This window comes from Hyperoodon ampullatus (assembly GCF_949752795.1).
Source record: "Hyperoodon ampullatus genome assembly, chromosome: 6".
NCBI lineage: Eukaryota > Metazoa > Chordata > Mammalia > Artiodactyla > Ziphiidae > Hyperoodon > Hyperoodon ampullatus.
Window position 1 is genome coordinate 61,889,705 of NC_136919.1, and position 18,590 is coordinate 61,908,294.

At 36.2% G+C, this 18,590-nt stretch overlaps 2 protein-coding genes across 5 annotated transcripts in view; one reads left to right on the forward strand and one right to left on the reverse strand.

The window, feature by feature from the left end:
- PSIP1 (PC4 and SRSF1 interacting protein 1) overlaps positions 1-519 on the forward strand; it is a 37,547-nt gene extending 37,028 nt beyond the window's left edge. The window contains exon 15 of the mRNA XM_079707182.1: positions 444-519. Coding sequence (XP_079563308.1) covers positions 444-504 — 61 coding nt within the window. The 3' untranslated portion in view covers positions 505-519. The remainder of the gene's footprint in view (positions 1-443) is intronic.
- Positions 520-5,396: 4,877 nt separating this feature from the next.
- The window catches only part of SNAPC3 (small nuclear RNA activating complex polypeptide 3), a gene marked incomplete at its 5' end in the record, with an annotated part of 36,560 nt that continues 23,366 nt past the window's right edge, over positions 5,397-18,590 (reverse strand). For 2 of the 4 annotated variants that reach the window (XM_079707190.1, XM_079707187.1), the window contains 4 exons: positions 5,397-5,696; positions 10,188-10,295; positions 13,550-13,714; positions 14,962-15,044. In XM_079707190.1, coding sequence (XP_079563316.1) covers positions 5,549-5,696; positions 10,188-10,295; positions 13,550-13,714; positions 14,962-15,044 — 504 coding nt within the window. In that variant the 3' untranslated portion in view covers positions 5,397-5,548. The remainder of the gene's footprint in view (positions 5,697-10,187; positions 10,296-13,549; positions 13,715-14,961; positions 15,045-18,590) is intronic. The other 2 variants (XM_079707189.1, XM_079707188.1) reach the window with 2 other exon arrangements.

The following is an 18,590-nucleotide window of genomic DNA, read 5'->3' on the forward strand; positions in this document are numbered from 1 at the left end:
ACCATAGTTATCTAAATCTTGGTTTGTCCACCGTACACTTGAAGGACTTGGAATCAAGCATCCTTTCTAATTCTGAAATTCAGGGAAACCTTGTCTGTGTGTATATTACCCTCTCTTCTTAAGATTTATAATATGTTGGTATCACAGATATAACACTTCCATGTTCTTTAAAGAGAATTCATTTTAAAGCTGGAAATGGTGGGAGAGGGCCTGGGGCCATGATGCTTTCCTGAGTTATTTTGCTTGATGTGCACAGTACTTTGGGAAGAAGACACAACATGGTAAAATAAAATTTTGGACAAAAGATAACAATTAACAATAAGTCACAGAAAAAAATCTTTTGGTGATTTTAAAAACAAATGCACAGATTTAATATCTTTTTTCCTCCTGAGGGAAAAGTCCTAATCCCAGTTGTCACACCTTTCTTTCCCCCTTTTCTTTAGGCCATCCAGTGAAGAGAGAGAGACTGAAATATCTCTGAAGGATTCTACACTAGATAACTAGGTTGACATACCTGGAATATAAAGAACATTTGAGAAGTTTGTAATGGTTTTCATTCAAAATATTTAGACTGCTGAAAGTTTTAAATTTTTATAAGCATAGGTTTTGATGTTTAAAACTTGTTTTGAGGGAGAAATCTCCTTATCTTTGTTTAAAAGTGACTAAACGTTGCTAATTGTACTTGTGCAGTATTAACAGCTACATTATACAGTAAATGTGAGGGAAAGTCCATTTTAGGAAATGTTAAACTGCTTTTCCAGACATTGGTTGTAGTATATTTTCAATTAGTGTGTGTGTGTTAATGTGTAATTGATAGTAGAAAAAGGTTACATTTTCAAAACTGCTACTTGGATAAACCTTTCCTCTTTTCCCAAATACTGTGGGTTTTGTGCATAGTTTTTACAAATCTTGGATTTACCAGACTGTCTTTTCATTGTTTGTGGGTTTTTGTAGAAGTTAATCATTTTTACAATAGATAATGTTACTTCTATACAAGTATTCACTCCCTCCCTCCTTTTATCAGAAGTTAATTTTAATCTCAGTCTACATTGTGCTACATTATCCTGCTGCTTTGTAACAATGTGTGGTCTGTATGCCTTTTTGTATGACAACTAGATATCCAACTGACGTTGAACTGTTCTCTGGGGTACAAAACTCATGTTAACTTTTGAAGGTAATTTAGTTTTGTGGCTGGGAATTCAGTGAAGTCACATGAGTTTCCTGCAGCGAGCAGGAGTATATATAGGAATGAATCTGGCTTTAGGGTTCAACCATTTAAGATCCTTTACAGGCACTAGCAGCTGAAACTGAAAACTAAATGATAAAAGTTTATTTTTGAGAAATGTCTCGAGTTTCTGAATTTTTTAAAAAGTCACACATTAAAGAAGTCACTAAGTATTTTTTTAATTGGAAAAAATGCAATCCATAATGCTTTTGCAGTAAATAAAAGTAAATACTATATAAGGAAACAAACCTATTTGAAAACATGGCTGTACCAGAAGGGAATTTTTATTTCTATGTCATACATGTGACAGGATTGCAAAAAGCGGAAACACAGTAGACAAAAGTAAAGGAGTTGTCTGTATTATCATGGATATGGACTAAATCAGGGTGAACCAAGGTTAACACAAAATTTAAGGGTAACAACATAGCATTTCTAAGGTATTTTGAATACTAGGTCAGTTGGTGGTTTGCAGTAGCTTAAAAGACACTTCTCATGTTTAGAAACTGAATATGGGGAAAAGGCTTAATTACCAGTGTTTGCATGTGACATGCATCGTATGCTCTGACCTCTCGGGTAACTGTTTTCATCTATAGATGAAAAGTTTGAAACATTTCAGTAATTGGAGTTTTGCTTTTGAGAGGTCTTACAATGGAACTAGGACCCACTGTTTTGAGGGAACTCTTGCTATTATATGTTTGGTCCTTAATACAATTTAAATTTGGACAGATTTATTCTAGTTAAGCCATAAGTGTCAACATGTAAACTTGTTTTGATTAAAGAGTTTTTCTATCAAAGTCTACTAGTAAATTACTTATTTGCCATTTATAAAACTGTGCTGGAATTCTGGGTTTGCTTCCAAGAGAGTATACTTGGTCATAGAAAATGTATTATTTGGGGACACAGGGTTACTAAAACATAAGCTCAAAATGATAAAAATAAAGGAAATGTTATCTTTTGGTTTACCCTTCCTTTTTTTTCGGTGACCCAACGGATCTATATAGTTTTACCAAGAAACCACAGACTATTCAAATGCTGGAGAGAAATATAGTAGCATTCTGATTATTTATGTCTGCTTTTATGGGCTGACCTTGCTCTAGCCAATTGATTCATGTAGCCTTTAAAACACTGTTGCCTTCTCTACCCTCATTTCAAGAAAAAATTTTGTCATAGGTTGATTCACAGATATACTATTCTCAGAGCTCTTAAGAAAAAGTCATATTAACAGGTATCAATTTTCGGGAGCACTGGCTCAATTTAAATTTGTATTTGACCAAAACTATATAGCTGAACAAGCCAGTAAGAGATACTTTAAATGAGATCGCTAGCCCCAACCCAAACGTTTTTTTTTTTTTAATATATAAGCAACATCTCTTTTGTGATTTTTTTTTTTTTTTAACCATCAGATAACGTTTAAAAGAGTAAGTTACACATGACTTGGCAGAATCAGTTGTTGCATGTTTTCTCAGCTGCTCTAGAGAAATTTCAGCTGTATCATCTAAATCGGAGAACCTGAAACAGCTTGACTGGAATGATTTCAAATAGAAGGATGATTGATAGATTTTATCCAGTTTTTGCTGATACATTGATTGTAGTGTACCCATACACACTTACCTGGTTAAAGACGTCAGGTCAAGATCAGGTCTGCCATCTAATCCTGTACAAGAGCAAAGGCTTTTACAGGGCTCTGTGAGGGCTTCACTAATACAACTTATCCAGAGAAAGGATCTATTGGAAATAGCAAACCCATAATTACATATTAAGAAACGGAGAAGCTGCTATATAGTCCAAAAATGTGTTTACATATTTATGCTGTGTAATTTTCCAACCTCAGATGACAGAGACACTGAAATTTGATTGGGAGAAAGGTCAAATTATCCTTAAAGGATACTGAAGCCTAAAATAGGTATTGCTTTTCTAGGTAATCATTTTGTGCCTGTCTCTCCACTAGTATATCAAAATTTCATTCATTTCTAACTACAGAGGATGTTGATTAATAAGTTCATAACATTTTCATGTTTGCCTTCTTTAGATAAAATGTTGACTGTAGTTTGTCATTTGTTTAAAACTGAATTTTACAGCTACAAAATCCCTGATTCAAGACATCTTTTTTTTTTTTTTTTTTTTTTTTTTTTTTTTTTTTGTGGTACGCGGGCCTCTCACTGTTGTGGCCTCTCCCGTTGCGGAGCACAGGCTCCGGATGCACAGGCTCAGCAGCCATGGCTCACGGGCCCAGCCGCTCCGCGGTATATGGGATCCTCCCAGACCGGGGCACGAACCCGTATCCCCTGCATCGGCAGGCGGACTCTCAACCACTGCGCCACCAGGGAGGCCCCAAGACATCTTAAATATGCCTACTTCAAGTTAGGGGTTTCTTTTGAGTTCAACATAGTGGGAGACCTGTGTAACTGATATGCAATACATTAGCAAGTTCTGAGAGTAGTGGTAGGCCTTTAGACCTCACCAGGAAATGATAATAGAAACATATCTGAGCCTTTGTGACTTTGGTGAAGAAGTTAACCTTAAGGACCAGCATAATAATAATCTCAGAGAAGAACAAAATAAGAATTTCAATAGCAGTAATGTTTTAACTGATAGCCTTCTTTGCCAGTAAAATAAATTGATTGGTACCATGCATGGATTAATGCTGCTTGTGACAATCCACTTTCTGGAATTTGCTGTTTTGAGATACAAAATGATGAAAATAAAAGTAAACAGACCCTTGCATACTAATGGAAGACCTATAAAGAATGCAGTTTAAAAATAAAGGAAGCAAAAATTCATTTTTACCTGTGGAACTTTAAAGAATTAGATAAATCTTTGGTTTTCCAGCAGGATTTTCAATCTGTTCTAATTCAGCATCATTGGACACATGAAAGTAAACATGTAGGCAATAACAGCCAGCCAGCCATGGAGGGACCTCTTATTTCCTTATGCTGATTTTCTGGTGTATTGACTGAATCAGTGAATATGACCACCGCTAGAAACAGGTCCTTGTCTTCTACATACCAATCGACTTAATTGACTTATGTGGCATTTAAGTCCATAAAACATTTCACTGTCAACCTTTTAAACACAGTCTTTTAGGCTTCATCAGTTTTTTTATTTATATGGTAAATGTTCTCAGCCATCCAGGGAAAGTGGAATCCAGCCGAATTCAAATATAACCTAGAAGAGAGAACATGAAATTTAAGTACAACACATTTAAAATGTTTAATTCTGTTTAATATTTTTCCAGCATTCCTAAAAGTATTAAACAGAATTAAATTTTCCACCAAAAATTTCCAGAAAACGTTTCAATATAGGTAGCTACAATTTTCTCTCATGGATCTAGACCTCAGAATTTATCAAAGTTGCCCTTTGGCCCAGAATGAGAATAGGGTAACTAGACTATCATAACCAGAAGAATGAAGAGCTGGGACAGAAAAACAATTGTGTTTTTGCATACAGGATGCTGTGTATTATTGCCTAAGAATCATGATCCACAGCTAGCAATGCATAGGATCTTGATTTCCCATGTCCATTCATTGGTCATATGAGATAAAATCTATTTCTTTGAATCATAAAAATATTAAATTGACATGCATTTTAATCTAATAGCATTTGTGATTCCAAAAACTTCTGGTCAAGAAACGAAGATTCAGCTTAAGTGTTACTTCTGTAAAGGTATGAGTGTATACTCAAGATCTTTATACATTCGTTGTTTGTGTAGTGAGTCTTTCTGAAGTGTTAAGTGTGCCTAGTTTCTACCAAAACAAAACCTAACATTACAAAAGAGCTCAGTGTAAGATTAAATTACACAATAGCTACTCTTAATATTGTATTTATTAAATAATCTGCTTTTATTCTTAATTTCTCCCTCATTTTTATTACAGATATTTGGAGGATCTTTACCTTGGAAGCCTCATGGTACAAGGTGTAGCGCTCACATTCTTCAAAGAATTTTCAAAACACTTCCATCACTTGATGTATAATGATAGATGAGCAAAAAGCCCTCTGGACAAAGAGTGAATAGGCATACTACAGACTGGGAGAAAACCAGAATACTTGTATCTGACAAAGGATTTGTACTCAGGATACATAAAGTACTCCTACAAATCAATGAGACAACTCAAAAATGGGCAAAAAAGCACTGAATAAAAACTATACTTTGGAATATTAAAATAATTTAATATATTTCGAAACATTTAAATACATTCAAGTTGCTTAATAAGAAGACCTGTGATTTGAATTTTCTTTGCTGGGGTGGTAACTTCAGCTGATGGTTTCAGGTAGATCCTGCTCCTCACTGGCATTTCTTGGAAGTAAAGGGTACACATTTTGATATTAACTAAAGGTTCCAGGATCAACATAAGGATAAGCGAGGAATTCCCCCAGTTTGTTGCCTTCTGAATCATAGTGGAGCATTCGGAAGCAAACATCACAAAAGAAACATGGGTCCTCTGGTGCAAAACTGTCATTGTTCGTCACCCATCTGTAGTTTAAAAAGATATATATTATTATAAGACTTTTTCATGCTTTAATATGCTGCAGTAGTTATGACCTGTAATAATATGTATACATAACATTCCCACTATTTCCTTATTTTAGCTTATTTATATAGTCCTTTATATAATTTTGTATACACATGTATACATACAGACATATCACTACCAATACTCTACAAGGGAAAGGACAACTGTGCTCTGAAAGACTTCTCCTTAAAGGTAAGTAGAAAAGAATGTAAATCCATACTTGAAAGCATCACATACTTGCCATGACATACCTATCCTTCAAATAACTGTTCACATAAACACAAATGTTTCCTTCTAATAGGCCATCTTGAAAATGCATATTAGATACACTACAGGCTTGATAAACTTTTTGCTTAATTTTTCTAACTGGTAAATTAGTACTGGTTAACTTGAAAACTCCAGCTTTTTTTTTTTAACATCTTTATTGGACTATAATTGCTTTACAATGGTGTGTTAGTTTCTGCTGTATAACAAAGTGAATCCGCTATACATATACATATATCCCCGTATCTCCTCCCTCTTGCGTCTCCCTCCCACCCTCCCTATCCCACCCCTCTAGGTGGTCACAAAGCACCCAGCTGATCTCCCTGTGCTATGCAGCTGCTTCCCACTAGCTATTTTACATTTGGTACAAGTCAATGCCACTCTCACTTCATCCCAGCTTACCCTTCCCCCTCCCCATGTCCTCAAGTCCATTCTCTACGTCTGCATCTTTATTCCTGTCCTGCCCCTAGGTTCTTCAGAAACATTTTTTTTTTTAGATTCCATATATATGTTAGCACACAGTATTTGTTTTTCTTTCTGACTTAGTTCAAGCTGTATGACAGACTCTAGGTCCATCCACCTCACTACAAATAAATTTCGTTTCTTTTTATGGCTGAGTAATATTCCATGTATATATGTGCCACATCTTCTTTATCCGTTCATCTGTCAGTGGACACTTAGGTTGCTTCCATGTCCTGGCTATTGTAAATAGAGCTGCAGTGAACATTGTGGTACGTGATGCTTTTTGAATTATGGTTTTCTTAGGGTCTGTGCCCAGTAGTGGGATTGCTGGGTCGTATGGTAGTTCTGTTTTTAGTTTTTTAAGGAACCTCCATACAGTTCTCCATAGTGGCTGTATCAATTTACATTCCCACCAAGAGTGCAAGAGGGTTCCCTTTTCTCCACACGCTCTCCAGCATTTATTGTCTGTAGATTTTTTGATGATGCCCATTCTGACGGGTGTGCGGTGATACCTCATTGTAAAAACTCCAGGTTTTTAACCTAGAATTTAGGATTAAAATGTTACAACGTGTATACAAATGGGAATATGGGCAACATTATTCAAATGAGGTTTTGGTTTTTGACCTGAAATGTCACATTAAGCGAAAATGGTATTTTTCAGTCTATCTGAATTCTGCATCCCATGGAATGTTTTGACATCCTGATTTCCATTTTGATCTGATAACTGATTTATCATGTTTTCCTACTGATGATTTGGAAAAGCATATTGTGAATATATGCAAATCAATCAATGTGATACACCATGTTAACAAATTGAAGGATGAATACCATATGATCATCTCAATAGATGCAGAAAAGGCTTTCAACAAAATTCAACACCTATTTATGATAAAAATCCTCCAGAAAGTAAGCACAGAGGGAACTTACCTCAACATAATAAAGGCCATATATGACAAACCCACAGCCAACATCATCCTCAATGGTGAAAAACTGAAACCATTTCCACTAAGATCAGGAACAAGACAAGGTGGCCCATTCTCACCACTATTATTCAACATAGTTTTGGAAGTTTTAGCCACAGCAATCAGAGAAGAAAAAGAAATAAAAGGAATCCAAATTGGAAAAGAAGAAGTAAAGCTGTCACTGTTTGCAGATGACATGATACTATACATAGAGAATCCTAAAGATGCTACCAGAAAACTACTAGAGCTAATCAATGAATTTGGTAAAGTTGCAGGACACAGAACGCACAGAAATCTCTTTCATTCCTATGCACTAATGATGAAAAATCTGAAAGAGAAATTAAGGAAACACTCCCATTTACCACTGCAACAAAAAGAATAAAATACCTAGGAATAAACCTTCCTAAGGAGACAGAAGACCTGTATGCAGAAAACTATAAGACAATGATGAAAGAAATTAAAGATGATACAACAGATGGAGCGATATACCATGTTCTTGGATTGGAAGAATCAACATTGTGAAAATGACTCTAGTACCCAAAGCAATCTACAGATTCAGTGCAATCCGTACCAAACTACCAATGGCATTTTTCACAGAACTAGAACAAAATATTTAACAATTAGTATGGAAACACAAAAGACCCTGAATAGCCAAAGCAATCTTGAGAACGAAAAATGGAGCTCCCAGACTTCAGACTATACTACAAAGCTACAGTAATCAAGACAGTATAGTACTGGCACAAAAACAGAAATATAGATCAATGGAACAGGATAGAAAGCCCAGAGATAAACCCATGCACATATGGTCACCTTATTTTTGATAAAGGAGGCAAGAACATACAATGGAGAAAAGACAGCCTCTTCAGTAAGTGGTGCTGGGAAAACTGGACAGCTACATGTAAAAGAATGAAATTAGAACACTCCCTAACACCATACACAAAAATAAACTCAAAATGGATTAAAGACCTGAATGTAAGGCCAGACACTATCAAACTCTTAGAGGAAAACATAGGCAGAACATTCTATGACATAAATCACAGCAAGATTCTTTTGACCCACCTCCTAGAGAAATGGAAATAAAAACAAATGGGACCTAATGAAACTTCAAAGCTTTTGCACAGCAAAGGAAACCATAAACAAGACCAAAAGACAACCCTCAGAAATGGAGAAAATATTTGCAAATGAAGCAGCTGACAAAGGATTAATCTCCAAAATTTACAAGCAGCTCATGCAGCTCAATATCAAAAAAAAAAACAACCCAATCCAAAAGTGGGCAGAACACCTAAATAGACATTTCTCCAAAGAAGGTATACACAGATAGCCAACAAACACATGAAAGGATGCTCAACATCACTAATCACTAGAGAATTGCAAGTCAAAACTACAAAGAGGTATCACCTCACACCAGTCAGAATGGCCATCATCAAAAAATCTACATAACTAAATGCTGGAGGGGGTGTGGAGAAAAAGGAACCCTCTTGCACTGTTGGTGGGAATGTAAACTGATACAGCCACTATGGAGAACAGTATGGAGGTTCCTTAAAAAACTAAAAACAGAACTACCATATGACCAAGCAATCCCACTACTGGGCACAGACCCTGAGAAAACCATAATTCAAAAAGCATCACGTACCACAATGTTCATTGCAGCTCTATTTACAATAGCCAGGACATGGAAGCAACCTAAGTGTCCACTGACAGATGAACGGATAAAGAAGATGTGGCACATATATACATGGAATATTACTCAGCCATAAAAAGAAACGAAACTGAGTTATTTGTAGTGAGGTGGATGGACCTAGAGTCTGTCATACAGCTTGAACTAAGTCAGAAAAACAAATACCATATGGCTAACACATATATATGGAATCTAAAAAAAAAAAAATGGTTCTGAAGAACCTAAGGGGCAGGACAGGAATAAAGACACAGATGTAGAGAATGGACTTTAGGACACTGCAAGGGGGAAGGGTAAGCTGGGACGAAGTAAGAGAGTGGCATGGACATATATACACTACCAAATGTAAAACAGATAGCTAGTGGGAAGCAGCTGCATAGCCCAGGGAGATCAGCTCGGTGCTACCCTAGAGGGGTGGGAGGGAGACGCAAGAAGGAGGAGATATGGGGATATATATATATATATATACATATAGCTGATTCAGTTTGTCATACAGCAGAAACTAACATACCATTGTAAAGCAATTATACTCCAATAAAGATGTTAAAAAAAAAAAACATATTGTGGTGGGGAACCCAAAACAAACTGATGACACTAAATTCTTCCCTTTTCGTCTAAATGGCTTTTGACTCTGAGCCACAGTTTAAAAAAATCTAAACATGCAAAACCACAAAATTTTATGAAACCGTATTTTGACCTCATTAAAAATGAGATGCAGTGTTATTTTTATCATCGAGAAGCCGTGAATGAAGCCAATTTTTTAAACTGCTAACAAGAGGCAGAAAGAATATGGCTCCCTGATGACATACATCATCCAGCGTAAATTATCAACCAAACTAAAGTTTGACCTAATCCCTAGACTTCCATTATACATAATTCCTTATTGTCTAAAACATGGCTCTAACCTACTAAACTGATTTGTACTACTGTTTGTACTGCTTTCCTACTAGATAAAACCCTTTATATTATTTATATTCTGGAGTGTAAATCCTCAATTCAAAACAGAAAATAAACTGAAATACCAAAAATCTAAAGTACTTGACTATTAAAAACCAATACTTTTCAAGGAAAAAAACAGAATCACTTACCTAGCTGTGTACATTTTACAAACAAAACATTTTCTGGTCCAGAGCCAATGCTTCTTGATAAGAAGGGGATAGAGCGTCCTATCCAGGCAGTCATTATGATGCACAAGCCTTTTGTACATGAAAAAATAAATGATGATATTGTAGTGCAAATTTTTGTGATCCGTAATGAAATATATCCTTACCTCAAAATTAACAACACAGTAGGTATATTTTTCAATTTATTGTGTTCCACAAAACACTTTCTCCAAAAGAGCATTTGGGATTAAACAATATTTTCTTTCATGTGAAACTTCCCAAATCCCTTTATGGCCATGTGCACTATGACTCTTAAGAGGGATATACTGTAGGCAGCATTTCTTGAATGTATTCCTTCAGAGAATTCTTGCTTTGCTCAACACGTAGTACACAGAGCAAGTGTACTCAGTGCTATTTTACCTAGATTAAGTGGTTTTGTGTTACAAACATGGCTCTTTTTTTTTTTATTAAAAGAGCTCTCATTAAAATCCAAATCTGGCTTCTGTTATAATGTGAATTGGTAGGACTTCAGTTTTAGGTGTCAGAATTCAGAAATTTTAAGTGGGAGTCAGTTCTCACTATGCCACTAATCAGCTTAGTGGGTTTGGATAAATCCATTAACCATGCTGGACCCCAGATTCTTCATCTGAAAAATGAATGGAATGCACAACAGTATTTTAAAGGCCCCTGATAATTATAAAATTTGATTTTTCTTTTTTTTTAGTAAGAAAGGGTAGCAGGGCTTCCCTGGTGGCGCAGTGGTTGGGAGTTCACCTGCCGATGCAGGGGACACGGGTTCGTGCCCCAGTTGGGAACGATCCCACATGCCGCAGAGCGGCTAGCTCCGTGAGCCATGGCCGCTGAGCCTGCACGTCCAGAGCCTGTGCTCCGCAACGGGAGAGGCCACAACAGTGAGAGGCCCGTGTACCGCAAAAAAAAAAAAAAAGAAAGGGTAGCAATACATTAACTTCACCATCAGAAAATGATTAATAAACTTTTAATAGTTTACCAACTATTAAACTATGGAATGGCACTGAATGATTAATCCTCCTGTAAGATAAAAATTACTTGCAGTCAGTTACATTAAAAAACTCCTTAGGAAAGTCCTACAGTGCAAATGCTTAACAAGTGTAAATTGTTTTTCCAAGTTGCCTTGAATTTAAGGAATGACACTACAGCAATATGCCTACACTGTAAGAAATGTAAGGAAACTCAGATCACCAGAAAAAAGTCGACTGTCTTCCATCTTATGCTTATACTGAGGCACAGTCCCTCTCATTTGAGTGAAGAGCAAGCAGAACATTTTATAAAAACTTAAAGAACACTTTATCAAAGAAGTAAACCTATATAATTTTAAGTCATATAAATCTGAGGTTTATGAGCTCTCCTGGCTCTTGCTTCATTAATTCTTCCCTAGAGGCAACTGTTTTCCATTCTTTTAACTGCCTCTTTCTCCCGTTGCGGAGCACAGGCTCTGGACACGCAGGCCCAGCGGCCATGGCTCACGGGTCCAGCCGCTCCGCGGCATGTGGAATCTTCCCGGACCGGGGCACGAACCCGTGTCCCCTGCATCGGCAGGCGGACTCTCAACCACTGCGCCACCAGGGAAGCCCATAACTGCCTCTTTTTTTTTTTTTTTTTTTTTTGTGGTATGCGGGCCTCTCACTGTTGTGGCCTCTCCCGTTGCAGAGCACAGGCTCCGGACGCGCAGGCTCAGCGGCCATGGCTCACGGGCCCAGCCGCTCCACGGCATGTAGGATCTTCCTGGACTGGGGCATGAACCCGTGTCCCCTGCATCGGCAGGCGGACTCTCAACCACTGCGCCACCAGGGAAGCCCTAACTGCCTCTTTTTAATTTAGCTCCTCAACATCCCTCTGCAGAACTACGAAACTTTGGTTAAATAGATATTTAATGTTTAAATTATGACAAATGAATTAAACATCCCCCTAAACCACAGAATTGACTATAGGTTCATTTTACTGTGCAACACTTTTGTCTTCCAGCTACTAATTCTCTCATGTTTGCATTTGCTAAGGTTTCAGTGTACCTGTCACTAATTCAGTTCCCTATTTTCTGACAGAATAGTAAACATGCTTTCCAAATGGGCTACACACCAAGGGGAGGTCTAGCAGTCTCAGGACATGCTTCCTTTGTCCCCTGTCCTGCTCCAATCTCTGGACTAAGCTGTTCTCTAGGTCTGTTCTACAGCCATCATTCTGGGACTTCGCTTTCCCATCATTCTGAGAGTTCCTTTTATGTCTTATCTATTCTGCTCTGCATCCCATGTTTTCCTTTTTCAAGGTTTACTCTTTGTGTAAAGTACTTCTGGTAGCTTCCTGAGAATGAGGGCATGGGAGGTAAATTTTTAGAGACCAATCACTAAAACCCCAAAAAAGTGGAAGCAGGGACTTTCTAAAACCATCAGAATGAGTATATCATTGTTCCATAAAAAAATCTGAATCGTCTCTCAGAAGAAATCAAGCCAAGGACAGAGCAGGGTTTATTCCTATATAGTGGTCCTTCATAAATTGAGATTTCCTAAATAAGGAAATGAATAGCCTTATTCATTAAAGGTACCAGCTATACAAAATTTATAACTAATCCCTAAATCTCATTTTAGACTATTTCATTCCTGACCACTCTAAATCTTTATCAAAGCATTAAGCCTTCATATTTGTCAAATATTAGAATTACTCTTCTCTTCCCCCAGTTCCCTTTTACCTCCTTCAAATTTTGGCAAAAAGAGAAGAAACCTAGAAATATAGCTGCAGATTTGCAAAGCAAAGGGCCTATATGATATACAAAGTGGATGACTATTACCTGAATAATAGCTGTCCAATATACAAAGATACTTACTTTTATTTACAGATTTTTAACCCTTTAATAAACAGTAAAGTATTTCTTTTTTTTAATAATAAAAATCCAGCTTGTATTGTTTGTCTTTATACCAGCACTGTCATAAAATATAATTTTTAATATTTTTTAATGGAGGAAGGGGCCCATGGAGACTCATAGAAGTCATACACTATCCTCGGGCAAAGGAGAAGCTTCAGTTATTTTTCTTGATTTTTGGCATATTCTACCATTTCAAATGGCTCACACTGGTTAATCACTAAAGTAATTATTACAGATTTTCCAAAAGACAAACAGTAGAAGATGCAAATGGATGCAGAGTTGGTCACTGCACAGCAAGCAGTTATTTTTGCTGCTCCTGAACGAAGCTGCATTGATGATTACTTTTATTCCTCTTACTTCAAACAAACAAAACTACCTGTGCTTTTATACTGTGAAATAAAGAAAAGGAAAACAGGACAAATAACAAAATGTTCTGAGTTCTACCACTTACCTTATGTCAGTAATAACAACAACGTGTTCACAGTCTCCCTGGTGACAGTATAAGTAAGGAAAACCCAGTTTAATACACAAGTCATTGAAGGTGAAATCTTCCATCTTAGCAGTCTGAAACTTTCCATAGCCTCTATCATGGGACTCTGACCACTCAATGATGGTTCTGAGGAGGAAAACGGCAAGGATGTATCACTGCTCCAAGCGGTTTGCAACTGCATATTTCACAAAAGCCAGCTCACCAAATTAACTGGACAGCTACCAACTTGAAATGAAAACCAGAGTGGTTGATACATGTTGCAAGTAGGAAGGAACTCTGAATTTTTCTGTATCCATTAGCGCAGCAGTTCTCAAAGTAAGGTCCTGAGACTCCCACAGAGGTTTGTGAGGTCAAAATTATCTTTATGGTAATCTTAAAACTCTTTTCAATTCTGATTCTCTCATAAACACCAGTTTTCTGGAGGATATGTGATGTGTGTTATCACTTCAGATTGAACGGAAAATGTATAACAACGTCACTCTTCTCACTATTTTATTTTGTTCTGGAAAAGTTATTTTTCACAAAATTGTTATTAATGGTAACTGTAACTGGACTATTTATATTAGTTAATATTTTTAAATATTTCTTAGTTTCAATTTCTAATACAGTGACTATTTACAGTTATAACCCACATAAACAAAAGCTCTTTGGAGTCAATTATTTACAGTATAAAGGAGTGCGGAGACCAAGTCTGAGAACTGCTGCATTAGAATATAGATACAAATGGCTATAATGAGAGTTTACATAAACACTCAGAAAAAATATACATATATACTCTACTTGCCAGGATACCAATAATAAAAGTATGGTAATACTTTTATGTAGATAACATGATGTCAGACATAGATTTTTCATGTTATGTACATAAGCAACCTTACATACACACATCCACTCCAAACAGTATACACTGGACAAGCAGAAAAAATAGTGAAAGATTAATTTACTATCACCTAAACATGAAGAACAGAGATTAATAAAGTGTTTAAGTGGGATTTAATCTTTTTTTCAGATGTATCTAAGGCTCAACACAAGATTTACTATAATTTCTGAAACAGCAGATAATACATTTAAAAAATAATTCTAGATAGCTGGCAAAGATCTTGAAATGGTCTATGTATGTCTTTGGTAAGAATATTTTCTTCTTGGGGTAAAAATCTGATTAACTTACTATAACATAGGCCAACCAGATAACTTTGAAAATATTTTAAAAATATTTTATGAGATACTTTTTAACCCCAAAACAAACAAAAAACAATCTAACAAAATAATTCCTTGGCAAAGATTCTTAAGAGACCAATAATAGAATTTGTGGTGATAACCCTATTTTGACAATGAGAAACAGGAAAGACTTTAGGATTTTTGGAAAGATATACCTGCTCAAATCTCTGCATTCAGGGTATCTTGTATCATTGTAAAATATTCCTTCAAAATAAAAGAAGGCTGATTTATATAGGTCCTGAAAGAAAACAGATGGTATTAACAAAGTATTAATTCCACATTTGTGTGTCATAAAATCACGCTAATATGTTTTACAATAATGTCATGCAACTTCACAGAATATGTTCAGTTCATTAATTTATTATTTAACAGGAACCTCCTATGTGGGAAGTATTATGTTGGTTACCAGGGATAAAGATATAAAGGCACAATCCTTGCTGCTATTTACAATTTTATCCTTTTGTAGTTTTAATCACTAGGTTTGATTTAAATTTGTATACTGTCCTGAGATTCATGAAAGGAACCCAATTAGAAATAAAATAAACTTTAATATTATTTTATTACATATGATACACGGCAGTGACAGTGATTTTGGATACCAGAACTAAAAACTTAAACAAAGCCACATCTTTGATGTTTCCCCAGTGTTAATGACAATGATCATGGAGACACCTTTGATGTTTCCCCAGTGTTAATGACAATGATCATGGAGCTACCTTTGATGTTTCCCCAGTGTTAATGACAGTGATCATGGAGCTATGTTGTTCTGTCCTTTCTTGTATTTTCAATGGGCTTCTATAAAAATTCCCCCTTTATATTTTCAGTAACTCTTAGGCAGGCAGAATGTGAATATCTATTCTTATTCAAGCAATCTTGCCCAAAGTACCATAGAACCCTCAGGTTTCAACTTTCAGACTACCAGACTTTCCATCAGAGGGGTGGTCTCTTAATCCTGACCTTATAACCGAATCATAAAAATACCACAGACCAAGTCTCACCTCAGATCCATTAAGTGAGAATCTCTGATGATGTGGGCTCAGGCACCAATATTTTCCCAACCCCCTCAGGAGATTCAGATGTGCAACCAGCGCTGAGAAGCACTCTGTTAGACTCGCCCTTCACCATTTGCTTAGAATTAGACCCCTGGGTGAGAGTCAGAAGACCTATGTCTTTTTCCTACACTTACTCCTCAGACCTCAGTTTCCTCACCTGTACAGTACCTGCCATGCTATCTTATAGGATTGTGGTGAGAATCAAAAGCAGTTTATGAACTATAAAAGATATATAAGTTTCAGGCATTAAAATAATATCACCCTAAGATAGCCTAATTTCTCTCCTTCTTCGAAGCTTCTATTTTTCTTTCTTATTTTTCTTCATTCCCCCATTTACACATCACCTGGCACTGGCGTCAGACACCCTTCTAAGACTGGCTAGGCTATTTCTTCTCAGACTACTCAACTGAATCTCCTGACCCTCTGTTTCCCCGTGTAAAATCTGAGTAAAGCCAATACGTTCTTCCCATGTGGTTGCAGAGATAAAAGGATATAACGTACTATAATGCCATGCCTGGCTGCTGTAACACAAAATACACCACTTACTATACTTCTAAACCTTCAAAGAGGTAAGCTAGGGTCCAAAATAAAGATTCTGAAAGAATCACTACTGCCTTATTTTGGAAACAAAACAAAGAAAGTTTAGTGTATATAAAAATATGTTCATATAGAACTTTATCTTAAGTGATTCAGGCAGTTTAAAACCTTTGGTGTAATTATTAATTAGAAGGGGGACTCTAAAAGAACAAAAATCTTTTCATTATATCATTATATAAATGGCTAGAAAAGAAGATGTGAGTAATCTCACTATCAGTTAATTTTCATTTTCAATGGTAACCAGAGATCCTCAACTAACTAGTTTCCCTATTTGTCAGCTAGTTTAGCTGACCAAGTTGCAAGGGAGGGAAATAACCAACTGACATGGAAAAACTATAAGAAGTATAAGAAGTTACTTCTGTTATTAATCTAATGTAATCTAAAGGTCTACCTGTTACTATTTCAAATTTATAAACAAAGTAACTATGGATAACTAGTATGATCATTTGAACAAAGTCATTATCTATATGTCATTTTAAGCATCTAATAATCATGTACTCTCTTGCTATCATTCAAGTCAGCTGCGTTAGAAGCTCAGCTACATTCCTAAGATTTGCTATGAGGAAAATAGTAATGGGGAAAAGAAGTGTCAGAGAAGGCTGGGTAAGAAAATTTTTACAACTTACATTTATGTTACCATTTTTCCTATACCCAGGCTTTACTTATAATAAGTAACAATAATATGTGTGTGAAGTATTTTCTCAGAGTTCCTGTAAGTAAGACCCTTAAGAGACTATTGACAAAAAGAGATTGACTAATCTGAGCTATGTTAAAAAGATTGATAGATCAGACATTAAAACCTGATGGACTATTAAAAACAAACAAACCTGAGCAGAAAATACTGACACTGATTTTATACATATATTTTAACAATGTACTTCATTCTTGAACTACTATAGTCTAAAACAAACATTAGCAAAACATTATTTTAGACATGGCTTTTAAAAGAGATTTAAATACACTGGCCCAATTCTCCTAGTCCTCTCACACACCAAATTCATCAAAGAAAGTATTTTGTTCAAATCTTGTTTATTGGCTGGAAATAAGATTCTCATTTCCTCAGCTACAAGAGCTGCAAGTCACTAATTTGTTCCATGATCACCAGTGAAATACATGCCAAATATCTCCCTGTCAAAAAAACCATTATAACTTAAGGACCTATTTTCAGTTTGTTAGGTGTAACAATGGCATGGGGTAAACAGAAGAAATAATTCTGGCAAAATGCTGAGAACTGTAATGGGTACATAAGGCCTCCTTATACTATTCTCTTTTTCATGTGTATGTTTAAAATTTTCCAAGGCAAAACTTTAAAAAAAAAAACAAAACACTGTAAAATACAAATGCCAATCATTGAAATAAAAATCTTTCCACAGGCCAAACAACTATGAGTTCACCTTTGTAAAACATAGCTTAGAACAAGGAGGCAAATGAAACAGGTCCCTGAACAGGCAAAGATTCCACAAAGCCCATGTACTAGAATCTTGCCGTTAATCACAGCACAGCTCAAGTTCTCACTCAGTGCTTGCTCACCAAATAAATAAAAGGGTAGGGAAAGATATCTGAAGCCAGGCATAGTACCAACATGGCAAAGAAAGATCGTGGGGCTTTGAAGGCAAGCTGGCAATGGTCTGAATCCAGTCTCTACCACTGCTTACTGAACACGGGTAACTCATGACGATGCTCTGACCCATCTTTTTCTTACCTGTAAAATGGTGATAATTCTTTCCAAAGATACTGTACTATCAACTAGTGTACTATACAACTGGCACACGATAAGTGCTAAATAATCAGAGGATATTATTTTAATACATGGAAGACGCAAAAACAATGAAACAGCAGATGTATAAATAGGACTATGGGTCATTTAGTCCCCTGCTTAGAAAGCTGCTGAAGGCATCAGCACTGATGTACAAACACAATAAACTAAACAAGTCTGTTAAAAACACTCTCCAGGATTCCTGGAGCTAAGACTGATTCCCAGATCTGACTCACCGCTGTGAGCAGTCATGACATGGTCAGAATAAGGAGGGTGAATTCAGATTTTTCTTCTTAAATTGATCTTATAAACTTATAGCTACACCTTGTTATTCTTTTTTCCCCCACAGGGTAGAGAAACTTTGCAGAAGACTGCTTCT